The 22092-nt window shown below is 41.4% G+C and overlaps 1 protein-coding gene across 1 annotated transcript in view; it reads right to left on the bottom strand.

Moving 5' to 3' along the window:
• Positions 1 to 2795: 2795 nt before the first annotated feature.
• The window catches only part of CHRNB3 (cholinergic receptor nicotinic beta 3 subunit), a 669660-nt gene continuing 650363 nt past the window's right edge, over positions 2796 to 22092 (bottom strand). Inside the window, exon 6 of the mRNA XM_069236628.1 lies at positions 2796 to 18681. Coding sequence (XP_069092729.1) covers positions 18544 to 18681 — 138 coding nt within the window. The 3' untranslated portion in view covers positions 2796 to 18543. The remainder of the gene's footprint in view (positions 18682 to 22092) is intronic.

Raw genomic sequence — 22092 nt, 5'->3', positions numbered from 1 at the left:
TTTGGTTCCCTTCTTCCTTTGTATTCTGGAACTCTCAGGGCATGGCTAAACAATTGTATATACTGACCATCCTTAATTGAAGTAGTGTTAATGAAAATAAGCCATATACTAGCAGTAACCATCATTTCAGGAAGAAATAGCAATAACAACTTGTTTTTTTAAATAATGTATCAATTATTAAATCAGGAAAGTATTTGTAATAATGGTCATATGAGGTACAGACTAGCAATAATTACTCTCAGCATGTTTAACAAGGCGAGGACAACCATCAACCAGGATTAGTAATGAGGGCTTCCAGGCAGGAACAGAAATAATGGACTTTAAGCAACTTTAGCAATAGTGATCATGTTAGGCAGGAAGTAACGATACTAACACTAGCCAGCCACTCATCATCCCATTCACAGGGTCCCAAAAATACTGCACCACACAAACATACACAGATACCCCAACACATGCAGATATACTCACCAAGACGCAGGCAGGCTGACATATTGATACAGTCTAGCAACTTCAGGTACAATAAAAGCAATGTTACCCGAAGAAGGTGATATTGCACACAAACATTTCATGACGTCAAGTAATGCAAGTAGCAGACAAGGGGTACACGCGAAATGCAACAGGAAGGTTTGGTTATATCGTGTAAAGAATAACATTAATAATTATTCAAAATATAATTTTATTGAATCAAAATAGAGAGAATTAGGGTATATTTCTCACGTGCGCTGGGACAGGAAAGTGCAGAGAATAGTGTAATAAAAAAAAAACAATTTGGCAGCAAAGTCAGCAACTTCAGCAACTTGTCACTCAGGTCTTTGCTTGATGGGAGAAAGTATTCCTAGCATATTACCGATAAAATACAGATAAGCTGGTACAAGTGTTGGCCTTGAGAAATTCGGTACCTTGGGTCCTCATCAGGGGAAACGAATTACAGTGATAAACGTTTGTTTTACTTTAGGGATTGTAATTCTCAGTTTCTGTCCCAGACCGTTACATCCCGAAAAAGTAATAGAAACAATTATTCTACTATTATGAAATAACATTTCCTTGTTATAAAATCAGCGTTAATGACCCAAGCTGTTTTTGTACAGCATAAAACACTAGGTCAGCCACACTGTACAAGTGAGCACAACAATAATGTTAACGTGTTGCCATAAACGCTTCATGCCAGACTTGTGCGATTCCCAAGCCCTGCAAAACACGAATCTTACTAATACCTTGTTTAATGGTTATCAATTAACCAACCTTGCTAGGATGGAATGTTTCATTGTCAGGATTTAAACTTGCAACCTTCAGATTACTGCAAGTGTCCATAGGCTCAGCATTAACTCACTGAGCTATCTTGCCTTCAGACATATCCCTCCTGCGGTGCACATTCTGATGCAGTAACATATGGTCAACAATTGAGTCTCCAGGATAGAGAAAACTACAATTTGACTGAATAACATAGAAAGGGGTGTATTGATGAAGGTATCCTTCACTAGTGTTTTAATTGGTTCTTAGTCTCATCAACATCTCTGAATATGCAAATGCTGTTAGGGACTGCTTACTGCAGTAGGTCCATTTCTTGTCTTGTGTTAATGGTTCCTTGGATGATGTAAAGAAAGGAGGGTACAATCTGAGAAGGCAAGTAAATAAATGAGACGTAACAACATACTAAAATCTCAGACAGGGCCTGTCTACTACCGCCAGCCTCCTGCCACCGCCCCATAGTTTAGTACCGTCCGTAAAGTGGAATGGAGCGGTTTAAAGACAATGGGCAGGTACGTTGAGACAGACTGAAAGAAGTGGATTCATACAGCCATAGTTCTAAAAATGGAAAGCCATGTGGGAACCACACCTTTGTGACTCTGAATACTACTGAAATATTCATGCATAATATTTGGTGCATCAATAAGGAAAACAAGAAAATGGAAATACTTCAGAGGTACTTCAATTATAACAAACTAATTAAAATCAAATAGGAGTTTTGGAAAGACAAAATAACACAATTATTAAGAAGTCCATTAAAATAACATATTCTTGGGGAAAACTAGATGACAATAGAAAGGGGGGGCAAAACCGGTAAATACATCCAATAGAAAGAAAAAAGTGATGACAAGACTGAATTCTCCACAGCTTGATCGGTTTTCTAGTCTGCCCACTTCCAGTCAAGGATCTGCACTGATTGCACTGATTGAATAATTTTTGCCGTTCTTCACTAAAGAGAGAATTAAAAGGGCTATATACATGAAGATGAAAACATACCTTTGGTGATTCCATATCTGGAAGGGGAAAAGAGAGAGTACACCTCTAATGCTCATGGGTGAATTCAGTCTTGAAAGGGAATGGTTGTTGGAGGTCATAAACAATGAATTTGTGGTGTCTCCAGAACCAGTGCTATCCTGGACCAAGCCCTTATCTTTTTACTTAATGTGTTTCTTGATGTTGCTGCTTTGGTACTGCCCAGATTTATTATCATAGTATTCCTTTGTCTTCAAACAACTTTAATTTCTTATATTTGATAGTTTGGATCATCCCTGTTTTATTTCACAAATGTCTTTCTTTTGGGAGGCTTTAACCTTGGGTCCTCAGCTTCATATGCACAGCTTCAGCCTTGGCTATGACAGATCCTATCTGGATTGTCGGATATACCCAACCATATTTGGTGGTACTAGGTTATACATTTTCTGTCTACGCCCCATGCATATGAATAAGCTAACTGCAAAATGAGGCCAAGCTCCTGAATTGCCCAAGTTTAATCTTGAAATAGACCAATCTTTCCAAGTTTACCACGAACTAGACAAATGATCACTCCAAACAAAGGAACTGTTTTTATTTTTATTCATGATTACATCATAATATACAAAGACGGGAAATGTAGCAGAGCATCGCAGAAGAGAATGAATGACCACATTAAATAGATTAGAATCGCACACATAGCACAGAGGGCAGGATGAATCCTTTAGACATCCAAACTGACAGAAAAAAAATAATTTGGAAGGAAATCAATATTTATTACTTTACATCTACAATGATCTTTAGATAAATGTGACAGACATGGCCAGAAGAAAGTACAATCTGGATCCACACTCGGAGTCTACCAAGAACACCACTGAAATAAACCATTAGCAACAACAGTAAAGCATGATAAGATGTGGTAAAGCAATGGTAATTAGGAACAAATCTCATACAGATAAGGATAAGGCAAGAGTATGTTTCCCTTTGAACACATACCCTTGTCTGTTACCAAAATATGTAGGTGTATGAGATGAGTTCTGGATGTTTTTTTAAAACTGCCACTTTATGAATTATGTGCCATTTGAATTCCTTATTTTTTCTCTTTTTTCAAAAACATAAGTAGCTTCAGAAACAACCAACCATTGGGATTTAATCAAGGCAAATATTGAGTATCATAAATTGCAAAAGATCATTTGTATTGCTTGTAATCACACCTTTTACAATATTGATTAAAAACAACTTCTGTAAAAATGATAAATTCAGACCCTCCGGCAATACAAAGCTATAATTCAAATAGATTCCTGATTTGATTTGTCATGTTATTTTCATCTTATGGCAATACAAATTTTGCACAGGATCAAAAATCACTGCAGACAACTCAAAATGTTAGACATTAAAAAAGGATGCTGAAAATAGGAACATTACAAATGCAATAAATGCATTTAGTTACAAAATCTGTAAGTCTTATCTGATGTGCAAAAACAAGTGAGGGTTTCAAAGTTTACACAGCCCATAACTGTTAGCACAGCAGTCAATGAAGATAGTTGTGGAGAAGTATAGGAAAATAAGTGAGAGCAATTTTTGAATAAATTGTAGGGATACAAAAAGGTGTGACTAAGATGTAAAGAAGACTGAGAAAACCAAAATGAGGGATACAATTTTTTGCCTTTGGGGAGTTTCATAGGTATGCAAATGTACAGTGGGGCTATTTTGGCCTTTTTTGCCTACAGACAGGTGGTTAGTGAGTATGTGAAGGTGCATAGCCGTTAAAACTTAGGGAATTTGCACACTGGCCTGGAGCACCACATGGTGGATGCTAGATGAACTTTTCTTCAGGGAGTTTTAGAAGTAGGAATGTGATGTCAAACATGCCATAACTGGAGAAAGAATGCAGATTGGTTGAAGGTGTGTATGACCAACCTTGTTCCCTGAATGCCTGAGGTATTTGAGAGTGACAACGTAAAAGTACGTAATACGGCCACCAGTTCAGCATTTTTCTAGTTTGCAAAGGTGGTGAGTGTGCCAAGCAAAACAGTGAGTGCATGCAAGCCTGTCGGCATCTGAGTTGAGAGGTGTGCCATATTTTTGTTCATAGTCTCAACATAACAAGCAGTTTGAAAACAGATTTCTAAAGGAAATCTAATGCTTTAGGATAAATTTGCAGTCAACACTGTCTTTGCTATTTGTATCTGGTTAACGTAGTTTAGCTTAGTACACCCAAATAAGCTGGATTCAGAGATGGGTACTGTGTACCAATGGGGCTTTGGAGCTGTCCAGTTGTAGGAGAAAGGAAGGAGGTGCTAACTCTTCCTTAAGGAGGCCTTCATGAGAAAGGTCAACCACCTTTCTGGGGAACCCATTACAGTGGGGCTTAGTCTTGATCCTGTTCCATGGGTCAGGGATTCAGGTACCCATAGTTCCCTCAAGAGGTATGGAATGTAGGGCCTTGGGTACAAAGGAATTTTTCAGTCACAACCCTGCAATTTGCAAAATCACAGGGTTTGCGACTTCAAGATCTCTTCCTATTTACTAAATACATTTTTACCGTTTTGTAAAGTGGGCGTAGAAATGAGTACCGATTTGCAGTTTTGAAGGGGCATGTTTAGGAGTTCCTTCCAAATTGTGAATCGGTGTCGTATGTATCAACTGTAATTTCAGTTGCAAACCATTGAACAGTTACCAACTCACAAGCTGGGGCAGTAATTGATTCAGAAAGGGGAAGAGATTCCATTTTGACTCATTACTCTTTGGGAATCTGGACAGAAACTTTGGGTGGAGAAAGCAGTGGTCCAGAAGAACACTGCCAATTCTCACTTAAGTTTTTCAAAATTGAAAACATTTATTATGAAACCTGCCTCATGTCCTTATTAATATACACTAGACAGGTCGTTCAATGACCCCTTTCAATTCCTCATTTTTTACAGCAGACCTATTAGTAAACAGGTTGGTTCGCAAAATTAGATACTGGTTGCAAATATGCAACCCTTTTTTGTGACCAGTATCTCAGTACACCTGGCCCACAGTGCTTTCACAATTTTAAGGATGTTTTTGTTTTCTCCTTCAAGCAGGAAAAGTAGAGCAGGGCAGGAATGCAATTCAATTTTGATAAAGTATCTAATATATGTGATTCCACGTTGCAATATATTTTTCTTTCCCTCCTAGCTACCCTCAAATTTACAGGGCAGAGGAATAATGTTTACTAAACTCTGTAACAATTACTTACTTCCTTCAGCCTCAACCTGTAAAAGCATTCTGTGAGTCTCAGAAGTAGCTTCTCGTTGAGCAAAAAGCCCTGCCTATAGTTAGTGTCATCACATTTTTCGGGGGTAGGGTGGCAAATGACTGGAAAAATATCAAATTTCATATGCAAAAGGTTGTAAATATTACAAAGAAAAAACTATATACATAAGATATTTGATGTACCTAATAAAAAAGAGACGTACAACTGCTGTTAATTGATGTACGTCTCTATAAAGGGGAGAACAGGAAGAATACTGATCCATGAAAGGAGACACTTTTTACTCATTATGCATAATTCATAGGGGTTTTACTAAGGAAAATCAGACATGTGAGGTTAAAAGCTAGCCTTAAAGGGGCACAGACATTTAATAGGTTTTGGGGGTATGTAGTCACAGCAAGCCGCCATTTGCACTGATACTAGATGACGTAGTAAGGATAGGAGATGGAAGCAGCTAACAGGTTTAAACATGTGAGTTATGAACAATGGGAGAATCTCTCATGGGGCATTGTCATGACTGCCCTACTTCACTATTAAATGCACCCTGAAACATAACTTTGCGTAGGACTTGTGCTTCTGAGATAGGGGTGCTTCCCAATGCACCACGGAACATCCTGTTTCTAGGGAGAGAAATGAGATACTTAAATCACAAACGATATACAAACTATATACAACTGACATCCTGGCAATACAAATATATATATATTACATTTCTCACATTTAATGCCCAATCCCTGAGGGACAACAAATATCAAGGGACTACTATAAAAACTTAATTAAGGACAAATGCTTGGAGAAATATGCATTGTGTAAGTTTCATGGTGTCATAGGTTACTCTAATTGCTCCAGATGTGCACCTTACATATGCATAGTAGACACAGTCTAAACTATCACAATATTAACTGAAATGAAAAGACTGATTCTGCCAAAGACCAATAACCAGACAACACACTCTCAGAATTAGTCCACCAACCTCTGCCTTACAATTATAAGCTTTACCCAGAGGGTGACTTTGGTAAACTTTAACCTTGCCATCCGGTGGCAATATCTGGTAGAGGGCCTTCCTCAATCAGCCACTCTTACAATGTGTATATCTCACTTAGATAACAGAGAGCTAGCACAGAAGCATCTTTACCAAGATCATACTAGATTCCCTACTAGCAATTTGATATCCATACTACCTACACCATGCTGTAGACTGTACGCTTGTTAGCCATCTAGTTGCACCCGTTTTGCCACATCTAATTATACATGTTGTTGAGGAAGTCTATCTAGACACATTCATAATTGTCTCTCTGCCTTCAAAAAGTCCTGTTAGTTTCCAAAAAGCAACAGCGTGTACCAGAGGTGGATTAGAAAAGCCAAGTCTTCAGTTCCGTCGTGAAGCTGGGGAGGGAGGTGGTTTGTCTGATGTGGATGTGTAGGGTGTTCCAGCTGGTGGCGGCAAGGTAGGAGAAGGAGCGTCCTCCTGTTCTGGTTTTCCTGATGCGGGGTACTTCGGCAGGAGAGAGCTGGGCTGAGCGTAGGGTCCTGTGGGGAATGTGGAAGTTGAGTCACTGGTTAAGGTAGGCAGGTCTCGTGTTGTGGACGGCTTTGTGTGCGTAGGTGAGGATTTTGAAAGCAATTCTTTTTTCAATAGGGAGCCAGTGCAGTGTGCGTAGGTGTTGTGAGATGTGGCAGTGTCGGATTAGGCTGAGGATCAGTCTGGCAGCGGCATTCTGTATGTTTTGCAATTTGCTGGTGAGTTTTTTGTTGATTCCGGCATGGAGTGTGTTGCCGTAGTCCAGTCTGCTGCTGATGAGTGCGTGTGGGACAGTCTTTCTGTGCTCGAGGGGGATCCATTTGAAGGTCTTGCGTAGGAGGCAGAGAGTGCTAAAGCAGGTGGAGGTGACTACTTTGATCTGATGGTTCGTACTGAGGTTGGCGTCCAGGATGATTCTGAGCTTGCGGGCATGGCTGGCAGGGGTAGAAGGGTTTCCAAGGGTGGGTGGCCACCAGGAGTCGCTCCATGCATTGGGTTGGGGGCCCAAGAAGAGTACCTTCGGTCTTGTTTGTGTTGAGTTGAAGGCAGCTACTCTCATCCATTTGGCAACTGCTTTCATGCCCTCCTGGAAGTTGCGTCTGTCCTTGTCTGGTTTGTTGGAGATGGAGAGGATAAGTTGGGTGTCATCAGTGTAGGAGATGATGTTTATTCCGTAGCTTCTGACGATGGTGGCTAGCGGGGCCATGTAGATGTTGAACAGTGTGGGGCTGAGGGAGAATCCTTGGGGCACTCCGCAGATGGTGGGTGTGGGTTCCGCAAGGAAGGGGCGGGTCTCACTCGTTATGTTCTGCCAGAGAGGAAGAATTGGATCAAGTTGAGGGCCTTATCTCTAATGCCTGCTTCGTGGAGTCTTCTTAGAGTGTGGTGGGAGACTGTGCCGCACGCTGCCGAGAGGTCAAGTAGGATGAGTGCCGCCACCTCTCCTTTGTCCAGTAGGGAGCGGATGTCGTCTGTTGTGGATAGGAGGGCTGTTTCGGTGCTGTGGTTTGACCTGAATCCGGATTGAGAGATGTCGAGGATGTTGTGGGTTTCTTAAAATGTGGTGAGTTGGCTGTTGACTGCTTTTTCTATGACTTTTGCAGGAAATGGAAGTAGGGAGATAGGTCTGAAGTTTTTGAGGTCAGTGGGGTCAGCCAATGGTTTTTTGAGGAGGGGGTTGATCCTGGCGTGTTTTCAGTCGTCGGGGAAGGTGGTGGCAGCTAATGAGCAGTTGATGGTGAGGCAGAGCTTGGGGGCGATGGTGTCTGCAGCTCTGTTGAAGACGTGATGGGGGCATGGGTCCGTGGGGGCCCGGAGTGGATGGACTTCATGGTTTTCAATGTATCTTTGGTGGAGAGGGCTGTCCAGGTGGGGATTGTGGGTTTGTTGGTGTTGGTTGTTGGACAGGGAGGTTCGGCGTTTGGGTTGTCCTTGTTGAAACTGTCGTAGATGGTCTTGATTTTGTGGTGGAAGTAGGTGTTGAGTGTGTTACATAGGTCCTGTGAGAGTGGGATGTCCGTTGTCTCGCTGTTGGGTTGGGCGAACTCCTTGATGATATTGAAGAGTTCTTTGCTGTTGCGCGGTTGTGAGGAGATCCTGTCATATATAGCCTTCTTTCTGGTGTTTCTGATGAGTTGATGGTGTGCGGTGGTGGTGGCTTTTAAGTTACAGTGGGCTTCTGGGGATTTCGTGTTTCTCCAGATTTTCTCAAGGCGGCGAGAGGTGCGTCTTGATTCACGGAGTTCGTGGGTGAACCAGCTGGCTCTTTTTGCGTATGTGTTTTTTTTTTTGAGGGGGGGCTATGGTGTTGGCACAGTCGGTGATCCACTTGTGGAAGGAGCGTGCTGCTGCGGTGTTTGGATCCTTGTTGCATGCAATGGTGGGTGCGACGATGGAGAGTGCGGCGGTGAGCTGATCATTGGTTATTCTTGTCCAGTTTTTATGTGCTGGCTGGGTTTGGGGTCTGGTGATGGTGGGTGAGTTGAAGGTGAAGTGGATGCATCGGTGATTTGTCCATGGGAGTTCCGTGGTGTGGCTGAATGTAGCGGTGGGGCCTGTAGTGAAGATGGGTCCTGTGTAGTGTGTTGGCTTTGTCACAATCTGTCAAAGTCCTATGTTGTGGAGGTTGTCTAGGAGGGAAGCAGTGTTGGGGTCTTGTGGTTTCTCGAGATGGAAGTTGAGGTCTCCCAGTAAGGTGTAGTTGGTGGCTGCGATGGCTTGTGCGGAGATGAAGTCTGTGATGGAGTCGGCGAAGGGTGTGCATGATCCAGGAGGGCAGTAGATGATCGTTCCCCTGAAGGTGGATGTCGGGCTGGTGTGTAGTTTGAAGTGGAGGTGTTCCATCACGTAAGTGGCTTCTTTGGAGTCTTCGGAGTGTGTGTCCAGGCGGAGGCTGGACCTGTGGAGGATGGTGATTTACCCCCCCACCAGGGCGGCTGGGGCAATCTCTCCAGGCAATATTGTACCCCTGTGGGATGGCGATGTCTGGGACTGAGGTGTTGTTCGTCCAGGTCTCAGTGAGGAATGCGACGTCCAGGGTGATGCTTTCAAGGATGTCCCAGATTTCGGTGGCATGTTTGTGGAAGGAGCGGACGTTGAGGAGGATGCACTTCAGGGGTTTAGGGTTCGGTGATTTGTTGCGGGTGGGTTGTGCTGGGTCCTGGGTCTTGGTGGTGGTGCAGGTTTGACGGCAGCGGAGGCAGCTGAATGGACCGTGTGTGTTGCCTGGAGCTGCTTGCTTGTAGTTGTTAGGTTGAGTGCGATGAGTTCATCTGCTGTGTAGAGGCTGCAGGTGGCGTGGCCAGGGGTCCTGGCTCTGGTCGCGTTCAGGTCACGGACAGGAGCAGATGGGCTTGCCTTAGGCGCGCCATCGGCACGGCTGCGCCAGGCCACCATTAAGTAGGGAGGGAGGAGAGGACAGCTGGGAGGCGGAAGCGAAAAATGCACGAAAAAGGGAGCGGGCCACGGGGGCAGCAGCAGTGGGGATCCAGCGCGAGAGAGAGGAGGGTGGCAGGGCCGCAGGGGCAGCAGTGTTGGGGGAGAGAAAGGGGGAGACAGCAAGAGTAAGAGAGAGAGAGCGGAGTGAGAGGAGAAAAGAGGAGAGGAGAGAGTGAAATGCAGAAAGCGAAAGACAAAAGGAACACAAAAGGGACAGAACACGGAAGGAAAAGCACACAAAGAGTGAAACAGAGGCAAAAGAGGAAAAAAGGAAAAAAGGAGAAAAGAGGCAGAGGGCAGCCTAATAGAAGAGCAGAGCTCTCCCACTAGACACAAGGGATGAGGAGCAGGCAGAAGCCTGCAGTGGAGGAGGGCCTCCAACTTCTCACCGAGGTCAGAGTTCAGAGGAACAAAGGGCTCTACTTGCCGGTGGAGATACGAGGAGGCAGAGCAGTTCACTGACTAGGTCAGTGATGTTGCACTGTCTATTTCCTTAACATGGTTTTATTGAAGTATAACAGAAACCATTCAAAGATGGCTTCCCTTACAATCGTATTTATAGTTGCTATCTTTTAATGATTTTTCTTTCAACTTTATCAAAAAATATTGTATGATGAGTGACAGTGTATGTGCATGTGCCACAAATGCATGTATGAGTAGGCGGCAACTATTTGAATGGATTGCATTAAATAATTACAAAACTAATTCAAAGATGATTTCTCTTAAATGCACCTGTGAGGGCATGTGTGAGCACGAGCAGCTACGTTTGAATTGTTCTAAAGTCTGGTTATATTTGATCTCTGCCTTCAGTGTCTGTGCTAAAAGAAGCGCACTACAGTTAAAAAAGGGAAAATAATGTTTTGTTCAATAAATTTACACAATCTCCCACCAATCCATAGGACTTAAAGGGACTATTTTATGTGTGTGGATGTCATTGAGCTTGGGCAGAATGCCACCACTCTCAGGTTCTTGATTATTAGACAAATTAAACCCCCTTAATGTCCCTTAACACTTACACAGATGTGGAAAACTATTTTACACACCGGTGGTAGGAAGCACTGGAAACCAAGAAAGGGGAGTGAGAGAGAAACACTGGACTCAGTCTAACTCTCACAATGGATTTGCCACAGGCGAGGGACAGTACAGAACAACATTGGTGATTAAAGAATGAAACATCAATTAACTATATATAGGGGGAAACAGAGGACTGCTGGTACGTTTAGGCTACGAGCCAAAGAGAAGTTATGTGATACAGAAATGATGAAGGCCTGGAGTTTTTTTCCAGCTGATGCTGCTTTGGTGAGCATGATACCAAGTAAGGACTCCAGGACGCCACCACAACCCAGACTACTAAGGTGCTAAGGAGGAAAGCAACAGATTGATATCCAAAGGTAAGAAGCACAACCAAAGTGGCAAGTATGCCTGAAGGGAATGGAACAAGGGAACCGAGAGGGTAGGAAACAATGAATTTAATGCAAGGGATAGCTAACAGGTAAAAACTGGTATAAATTGAAGACCCACAGCAACTCACAACACATTGCCAGGTTGCATATCAGAAATGGTCTTATATACTGGTTGTAGCCACAGCAGATTAGAAGTATACCAATAACCAGGAAATGAATGTATCAGTGAGTCGCTCAATTAGTGGCATAGTATTCATATTCTCTTCAGTCTCCATTGCTCTCTTCTCCAGAATCTCCGGCTCTCATTAGCCCTATGCTTGATTGGCTCTCTATGATGTGCTGGATTTTTCACATCCCTCCCACAATAGTACCCCTCACCCACCGCCAAGCCAGAAACAAGGGCTTGGATCAGGTTTTAAAGGGAAGCATCTATAAAACTTCACTAATCGTGGTGCACAGCCAAAATCTGCAGGATCCCATGATCTTTTAGCTATAGCATAGTTTCTACAAGGCACCCATTATTTGAATTGGCGTCAATGTAGACTTCTGTATACAATCTCTTTGACCTTTTTTCTGAGATCTGTCCATAAAGATAGGAAGATGAGTGGTTAATACATCTAAGATGAAGGCCTCAACTCTGGATACCTGGCAATATAGGGTGGATGTGCCGGTGTGAGGAGAGTGATAGCCATACTGGAGAAGAGGTCACCTTCCCTGTAATGGAAAAATGACCCACAAATTGAGGCTTGAACTTAGAAAGGGACCCTGAAATTGATAGGTACTTAGAAGGCAACTGGACTCTGTTCCTGTTTGGTATGCAGGTGTTTTACGGTGCCTGTTTGCAAAACATTTGAATTGTGCTTTGGCTTGCAGCAGGTGTTGATGTGCAGTCTTTTAAATTGCCAGAATCTGTTGCAGAAGGATGATCACCAAGGGAACTATGGAACTTGTGATCTTTTGAGGCCATAACTGCAGATAGAAACAGTAGGAGCAGAAGAGAGATCTTCCTAATGAAGAGTGTCAAAAGTCATTGTATGCAAACTCTGCCAGTGTAATCCACGGGTACCAGGCATTTTGATGGTCCATCAAGAAACACCACATCTATTCTATGGATTGATTTAGATGCACCCTCTGCCTATCAGTTTGCAGACCATAGCTACATTTAAAATGCCTGGTACTCACTCCTCTCATATCAATTAATTGAGTTACTCTAAAGATGATGATAGTTTCTGGAAGATCATGTAAACAGGGGATGCAAATTATAAAACTAGGTGCCTTCTTCCATTGCAATAGGAAGATTCTTGAGTGTAATGAAGTGGCCCATTTTAGTGAAGTAATCCATGACTAGCAAAAACGTTGCATAACCATATGATGGAGGTAATTCTCTGACAAGGTGCATGGAATTTATTTCCAAGGATTGTGTTGGAGTAGAGAGAAGATGAAAGACTCCTGCTTCAGGCATATGCAAGGACTTGGCTTGCACACATATGCCCCACTTCTGAATATATTCCTTTAGCAACACTTTGAGACACAGCCATCAGAGGCATCAGTTAATTAACTCCAACATCTTTCTCTGTCCTGGGTGTTCAGCTGCAAGAGAACATGGCACCCTTTCATCACTTTTAGTCCTCCTCAAGCAAGAAATAGGTCCACTCCTTGGTATGGCAAACCTTCATTTCCAGTGATGATTTTTCTGTTGGGTTTTCTTGACTAGTTCCCGGAAACTGTAAGCAAAATCTTACCTGAACCTAGAGAAGAATAGAGTCCATTATGCATGCCTAACATTGGCATATTTCATGGAAGTAAGACAGTAGATTTTTATGATCTGTCCACACTGTGGTCCTATTTTTTGCCCCTTTCATATAATGTCTCCAATGGGATAAGGATGCTTTGATTGCTAATAATTCAGTGTCTTGGATCATATATTTTCTTTCAGGTTCTGAAAAAGTTCAGGAATAATAAGCTTAAAGATGCAAGCCATTATTTATAGATTCTCAATGAGATAACTCCGCTCCTATTGCAAATGATGAGACATCAGTTTCTACTAAAGAGGGAGGAATCATCTAGATGTCTCAATATTGATGCAGATACAAATTTGTTCTTGCATCTTTGAAAGGCTTTCTCCAGTTCTTCACCTCAACAAAAAGAAAATCCTTTCTTTGTCAGATGGATGATGGGCTAAACGATGGTTGAGAAGTAGTCTATGAACTGATGTTAGAAATTAGCAATGCAGATGAACGGTTGCACCTTCTTGACAGAGTTAGTGGTTGGCCTTTCTAAGATTGCTTTCAGTTTAGAAGGATCTATACCGATTCTTTGTCCTAAGATTTCACATCCTGAGAATGTGATGTTGGAGACTTCACACAAGCATTTTTCTGCTTTAGCATATAATGAATATTTCCTCAGTTTGGTGGGAAGGTCTGGGACTTCGGGGCAGTACTGCTGTAATATGTCTGAGTAAAAAAGGATATCATCTAAGTAGACGACTATGTAAATATGCAAGAGATCACAGAAGATGTAATTAACAAAGTGTTGGAAGGCAGCAGGAGCATTAGAAATTCGGAATGACATCAGTATACACAAGAAATGGTAATACTGAGTATTGAGCCTCACTTTTCACTCATCCCCCTTGTGTATTCTATCCAAGTTTTCTATCCAATTGCATCCTCCTTGCAGATCTAGTTTAGTGAAGATATTTGCTTTCTTGTACAAATCTAAGAGGACTGAGATGAAAGGGAAAGGATAATGATTCTGGATGGTAATATCGCTCAGTTCTCAATAATTAATACACGCTTGGTAGTCCTAATCACCTTGACCAGTAAGAAGACAGCAGCTCCAGCTAAGTAGATTGAACCCCTGATAAAACCCTTCTCTGTTTTCCTTCAGGTATTGACACAATATTGCATCTTCTTTCGATATTAATGGATATATTATTCCATGTGGAATAGGTTCCCTTGTCACTAAGTCTATCACACAGTCATATTCCTATGGTAAGCAGCATATCAGCTCCTTTCTTGATGAAGATGTTCAAGAAAACCATGCAAGATAGTTTCATAGGATGATCTTCATTTATTGCTTACCATTAAGTGGGATCTGTATGATAGAACAGTCTGAGTAGCTATATTTATTTGATGACTGTGTTGTCTCAGTATTGTTGTTCCCAGGAATGTTGGAAATGCAGGTGCATCAATGACAGTGTTTCACATGACTAGGATGCTTTCCCATTTAAAGTGGTGACATTTTCTTACAAACAGCTCTAGAGGTTAATGCTGTTCCATAATTCCATATATTTTCCCACAGATAGATTTCTCAGTAATTGGAATGTGTACCTTCATTTGAAATGTATAATCCATGAAGCACCCTGAAGCCCAAGATTTTCCTAATTCAAAAACTGTAATTGGACCTCCAGATGTGGTTAGAAGTACTTGTAAAAATAGTGGGCTCTATTAATAACGGACCCTTCGGTTATTATACTGCTCCTCACTTGTCTGTTACTTGGTGGTTGGGGGGGGGAGGGGGGCTGATCTGTTTCTCCACAGTTGTGGGAAAACCCGAAGAGTAAGGCCCATCTTTCTGTAGTAAAGGCCTGCATTTCTCCTTTGTTCTTTCTCTTTTGCAGTAAGAATTTTTCAAGCTCCCCCAATCAGAATCAGTTTATTGTGATCAGCTGGGATATCAATGGGCTCCAATGCATTAGGAATCCAGGATCGATGAGTATATCATCTCCCCTAAGTCATACAAGATCGCTGAGGATCTATTTGTAGTTTTATTGTCTTTTAAAGCTGTGAAAGGTAGTAGGCCAATTGCTTACCACAGGCAACGCGTCATTTAAGTCTTCCGACAGACTTTGATAGAACACTGCTTCAGCAAACATCAATAGCCCATATAGATTCTGAAGCCTGTTGAAAGTTTATAGTAAAACCCACAATTTCCTTGTTGTCTTGTTCAACTGGTTTTATCATCAATAGCCCAGCAGGAGTTGATAATGTTTTGGGCCTTTTACCAACAGTGGTTTTACACTACAGAAAGTGATTCCAGTCGGTTAGCCCAAGACCTTGATACAAAGGAAAAGCTACTTTGAACATATCATCAGTAAATCGGGCTAAAAAATGAAGTTGATACTGTGACAAAAAAATCTGAAATTGATGTATATCAGCTCTGAGTTTGACAAGCAGCACTGAACCTAAGTTAAGTAGTAGCATACTTATTTTGATCGCTGTTCCAAAATTACTGCTATTTCCTGTGTTATTATTATCCACTGCAATGTTTTCCAAAGTGTGATAGGAAGTATCAATGGTAGCAGAAATGGATGCCACTTGAATAAATCAATTCAGCAAGGTTACTCGTTCCTAATTGAAAGTATCTAACTCTTGATGTATGTTAGTGATGGCTTGAGCCATCACTTGAATGGGTTATCCATTGGATCCATGGTTGGCCCAGCAAACTGTCAGGTTCCTGATATGCAAATCAGGTGAATGCCCCTGCTGTCTGGGGAGTGAGTCTGAAACATGGGACTGCATCTCATCCTTGAAAAAGGTTTGTCACAGGTGAGGGATGGCACAGGATAATCCCGGTGCTGGAGGAATGGAAAGTCGCTGAACAGGCTGTAGGGAAAAAAGAAGACCAATGGTAAGTATAGGGTTACGGCTGGAGTGCATTCATAAGATATAGATGTGATGCTGGCATATCGGCTTCAACAGTGGACATTGCTGTGCTGAGCCCTTGAGCAGACCAGGAGAACTGACAAAGACCTCAGGATGGCACAGCAAAGTGGGATTGTCATGAGCTGAGGACGTAAGCAAGAGATAGATGCCCAACGGTATCAAGCACAACAATGCACAATATAGGGAAAGGATGCCTAGGAGGGAATCTAACATGAGCAAACAAAGAGGAAAGAAAACAATAAACACGAGGGACTTATAATGGGGGCAAACAGGTACAAAGAGATGAGCCACAACAACTTGTCAGTGAGGGCTACATGTCAGAAATGGTCTAATACACTGTTTCTACCCATAGCGCCTTGGAAGTATACAAGGAAGTGAGTTGTTAGTGAGTCAGTCAGCTAATGGTCTAGTGTTCCTAGCCTCATCAGTTTCCATTGTCCTGTTCTCAACAGTCTTTAAACCCTGTCAGCAACATGCTTTATCATCCGCCTGTTCTGAGCCTGAACCTTGACTCAGTCGGACGGGACCAATGATTGAAATTAACTGACCCATTGCCCAATGCTGCACGTGGTGGGTGGAGGCAAAATGTGGATGCCACCACACGAGACCAAGGGAGGAAGAGGGTTTACTCAAAGTCTGTGTATGTTTGTATAAATATATGTGTTTTGGTAAAACAAAAAGTCTCGTCTAATGCCAAACGTAAAAATTCAAGGCTTGTGAGCTGCTCTGGATGTGTCTGTCCTTATCTCTCCTGCATCTCCTTTGAGAATTAGGTAGCCTCGACATTTCCATCGATTGGACTGTTCAATTTCATCCCAAATGAAAATAATTCCATGACCAACACTTCAAATACTAAGCATTCGGTTATAACTACCTTTAGTGTAAATTATGTCTAGTTCGGGGAGACACTGAAATGGTGTGGAAATTAAATCACCTCAACAAAGAAAGGGCTGTTACTCCTGCTCAAAATAAGCCAAAGTAACAACTAAAGAAAAATAGGAGGTTAGTTGCCAAGACTAGCAATCACATATCTTTAAAAATGAAGAAAATGGATGATGGAGTCACAGGGCAGGCATATCAAGATTGAGGTGTTAATTAAGTGTTAAAGAACTTGACCAATGTGCACCCAGGACTCGCATGATGGTTAATAGTCCAGTGACTATGATATATCAGTGTAATGTTCAATCTGAGGAGAGCACTTGTGACCAGTTGTGTTGTGCTGTGTTGTTTCATTGTTCTGCAACAAAATCAATAAAGCTGTTTTATAAAAAAACAAAAAAAAGAACTTGACCAATGGGAAGACTTAACGCATTAAGTGGGTGACATGGGAGAAATGCTTTGGTTATAGTCAATTATATCCATGTGTCCTGAGTTTTTGATCTGCCCCGCCGGCCTTCATTCTGCAAAAAAGCAAATCCAAACTGCTATGAAACTCCAGACATACCCCATATATCACGCCATGTTTTGCTGTTACATGGTTTTTGTATACTATAGCACAGTGGTTCCCAACTTGTGGTCCGGGGACCCCTAGGGGGCTGCAAAGCCTCCTCAGGGGGTCCGCGACTGCTTAGAAAATTCTATATTATTATCAGATTGCATCCCTAGCTTTCAGTAATGACTCAGTGGGGGGTCTCCGGATTCCAATATTTATTCAGTGGGGGTCCCCGGGTTCCAGTAATGATAAACTGGGGGTCAACAGACGTCAAAAGGTTGGGAACTACTGCTATAGCATATCCAAATTCTTTGTCTTTCTAGCACGTTAGAATGTCATGGGAAGACTGATGTCTTCAGTTGTAGATTTACCCAGTGGAGTATTTTAGGATGGGAAAGACATTCACCCTTCAGTAGCATGAGTAACTTTGGGTCAACGAGTCTGTGGAGTGAGGAATTTCCCTAAGGCAATGTCTCGTTGTGGGATGACGGATGCTATGAACCGAGTGAACGGGCATTATATTCACAGATCCCTGCCAAGGGTTCTGTCATTGATTATGCAATCTTCTCAATGTAGATTTTATATATTTCCTTTCCTTTTTCTCTTTCTTTATGGAGCATATTGTTCCTGATCTGAAATGTAATAGACACAGTGTCTCCTACATTTCCCGAGGCTCTGTCTGCCTGCAGTTGGGAGAGATCTGGCATTTGCTTACCCTGTTTCAATTTGTGTTGTCTATTTCTGTTTTATCCTTGTGTCTGGTATTTCACAGCCCAAGTCACTCTATCTGGGTACATTTGACTCAATGTCCTCCTGTCCTTGTCACGTTTTAGGCGCTTGTCTCTGAGAATACCTTTCTCCAAGGCTCCATGTTATCGGGCTCTCTGATCATCGAGAGTCCTTGGCTTTGAATATTTATTTTACTGTCACATAAACAAGTGAGAAAACTGTAACTTTCACATTAACAACATACTCAAGTAGTGTTCCTATGAACAATTATAAAATAATTTCTGTGATTTTGTGCTCAGTTGTGAAAAGTTGGTTACAATGTCCACAAACACAATATTTTACCTGTACATTTCTACTGCCTCTTTGTGTTTAAATTTAGATGTATCCTAAAGTTCAACCTTTTATACATTGCTGCTGTTTAACCACAGGTGCAAAGCAGGTGTAAATATCAGAACAGAACCACTCACTGACACAATCAAAAATAACCACAGGAAGATTCGATCGAGGACTTGAGCAACAAATTTCCAGTCTTGTACTACCTGTAAGAAAAAAAAGAAATTCAATCAGTTTCCGTTTTATTGTAGTTAATGTACAATTAAAATTGCACGTTGCAAAATTGTAGGCATAAACAAGCATTTGCAATTCAATGGGTCTCGCATTTGCTCGACTTAGAGCTATTAGCGTTGTAAAGTCCTAACCGGACATTTATTGCCACATAAATTGCAAATGAAAAGTAATACAGTTTTACATAAGAGAGCTGATTTAAAGCGCCACTCCAAGAGCATAAAGGAATACACAAAAGGAAACAGAAGTTTGCTTGCGGTCAAACATATCAGCAAATGTGCAATTATCTATGTAATAGGGTCGATGTCATCCAAAGCCCTTGACTACTGCCCAGTGAGACTGCACTGCATAGGAAATTTTAAAAAAAGTAGTCCAGAAGCCATATGGAAAACATGGAGACTTGTATGTTTTCAGTAGTTGGTCAGTGCACTCGAGGAGGACTAAACACCGGAAAAGGCATGATGTATGCATGTCTTTCACAAATTAAAGCAAGCGATTTTTAAAAGACAAGCACACAAACCAACTAAACTGATGGGCGTGCGGTGTGCGTGGTTAAAAGCCCACAGAGAGATTACAGAAGGCTAGAGCGCTTGCACGCTCGACCCTAAAAAGAGTAAATACATGGCTTCAAACAGAGGCGAAACTTTTCCCCCATAACTGGGAGAAAAAACATGCAATGGCATGCCCTGCACTGCAATCTGGGAAGACATTTTAGGATTCAGGTAGCGAGGAGTATTCAGAAACCATTCCTAGGAACACACCAAAAAAATTATGGTATTCAGCAAAGAATATGGGGTCTATTTGAAGGGTAAACTGTGTGCACAGTTGTTTTTTTTTTCTTTTCTGTTCCTTCACTTCACCTCTTTTAAGGTCAATGTCCATTTGCAGTCTCCTTCTCTAACATGTACATCGATTCATCAAAATGCCAAAATTTCAGCACTATTTGAATGCCCGATTAAATGTCAGCATTCACACCTATCATAACGTTCAATAGCAAAAGGTCTGCGATTTTCTGTGGGGGGGGTCTACTAGTTCTTGTACTTGAAATGCTAATCACAAATCTCCAGCTGGAGATCTCTGTCTCTACGTGTCTTCTGTCTTCCTTGTGGAGATCTCTACCACAAGTGCAGAGATTTCCACATGCAGATCAATATATATTTGACTGTATATGTGGAATCTACAAGGTGAAGTGGTTGGAAAATGGGGAATACTTACCACTAAATGTTTTGGTTTTAGGAACATTTGACAACGATTTAGGGAGGGACATGCTAATAGTGTAGCAGAGAATTTGCTGCCACTCCTGACATCACAATCGTGACATACAAATACCCATGTTTCACATAATTTGTGTTTTAACCGTCATCTAATGTGAAGTAGTGCATTTGAATCAAGTAATAGAGTGCATTCACTATAGTGGTATAAGAAAATGTATTGCGTGCCTTACCTTTATTAATTTAAATGTAATCACTGAAATATAATGTTTAGCCATCCTCATGTGAATTGAGTACATTTGTATTGAAAATGATAACAAGTGATGTAAGGTGTTTACTAATGTTTAAAGGTTAACACTGATAAATGTGTTAATTTCATTTCGCTTTGTTACTTGTAACATGAAGTATGAAATGAGAAAGTGTAACCAACATTATATGAATGTGAAATTAATCATGTGCATAATACACTATGAAATTGAAGGTGCATTGGCTAAGGGACCGAAACCTGATGTTGCAAGTTTCACTGTGAGATGGGGGAATAATGAAGCATGTGATGTGGTCATAGATGAGTGTTACCTAGTGGACTTTTTGCAGTATTAACTGGGACTTTCACGAATTGGATTAAGAAGCAGTTTCCTTTGGACTTTGTGAGGCACAGACCTCTGCTTTCCCCTTTGTCCCCCTGATTGAGGATTAGGCTTGCACTTAACTCCCTAAAAAAGACTCTTTACCGAGCTTCTGAAATGCTGACACCTTACTTTTTACCTTTCTTTCCAATTTCTTTTTAATTTTTCCAAATTCTTTTGTCCTATTTTTGCTCCTCACCTCTTGCCCTCGTGTCTTTTAGTTAGATCCCCATTTTGATAGTTTAGGCTCTAGGTAATTCACCCAAACTGCCCACAGTCCAGCTTAGTTAGATAATTTAATTTGTACTCATGTGTAAAAGAAATATCCAGCTCGTATTTTCAGAGCACCAAATATTGTTGATGATATTTTGTATTCCTGTTACTGATTTAATTGTTTTCTCATGTTAACTCAACTAAATTTCTTCAGAAGATTTGGCTATCCTATGGTTATCTTTTTAGCATTTACTTTAGATTTGTTTACATTAACCTGAGTGTTAGTTTGTAATAAAACTCTGTAACTTTATTTCCTGTTTTCAATGCATGGGCAGAATTAGTTACACTGTAAATTAAATGCTGAATGATATTTTCCTGATTCCCCAATCCATCCTTCTACACAGACTCCAAGATCATCCATCTCAAATCGACAACATGCTCTATCACCAATAATACGACACACCCACCAAAGTGTAAGACAATCGCTATTCACAAAAGTTAAACCTAAATCGACTACAGTAGTACTAGTGCCAAATGGGGCTCAGGTCTACTCCAGCTATGCCTTGGATTAATCAAGGACTGCACATGGCCAGTCACTAATACTGCAAAACAATGTCATAGAAGTCAATAGTGGTAAGGAATAAGACTAACAACACATAGGGAAAATTAAGAAAATATACTGAAAAGTATTTTTTAACGTCAATGTTTTACAATTTTATATTGTTATTATTTAAACAAAATGTCTTGAAAGTAAGCATGATTTTACTGAAAGTATGGGGTAGAGTGAACTGACAGGACTCCTTCACACCCATCAACAAGTGAAACTCCTAAGAACATGAAACAATCACACAGCCAATCACACAGCCGCCTGCCCACATAAGAAAGAAAGTCACACACCAAAAGACCATTTGTTTCAGTATTTTGGGGAATATTTTTGACGCTTTGATTCTTTTGAGGAACAATTCTTTGAGGATAGGAGAGAACAGGAAAGAGAGGATTTACTAACGTTTGTTACTAAGTAGGTTGGTTAGAAGTAATTTGTGTACTCTTAACATAGTTTGTTGCTAGTAAGTGCTATTAGATAAGCATACTTGTTTGTGGTGTATGTTTATGCGTGAAGGTGGGGGAAGGATGTAGTTGCATAGGTGATGGTGGAAGAACTACCTGTGAGAGAGGGGTGTAGAATTTCTACCCTGCCTTATCTGGAGGTTCCTGGAATAGGCAGGCCATATACCAGGTCAGAGTACATGGTGATGATAGCACGTTCCTCGATGGAGACATAGATGGGATTTAGGTATGTCTACAGAAAGAGAATGTAATGCTGGTATCCTGAATA

Source organism: Pleurodeles waltl, chromosome 1_2, assembly GCF_031143425.1.
Source record: "Pleurodeles waltl isolate 20211129_DDA chromosome 1_2, aPleWal1.hap1.20221129, whole genome shotgun sequence".
NCBI lineage: Eukaryota > Metazoa > Chordata > Amphibia > Caudata > Salamandridae > Pleurodeles > Pleurodeles waltl.
Note: the sequence above shows the minus strand (reverse complement) of the source record. Positions and strands in the feature narration are given on the sequence as shown.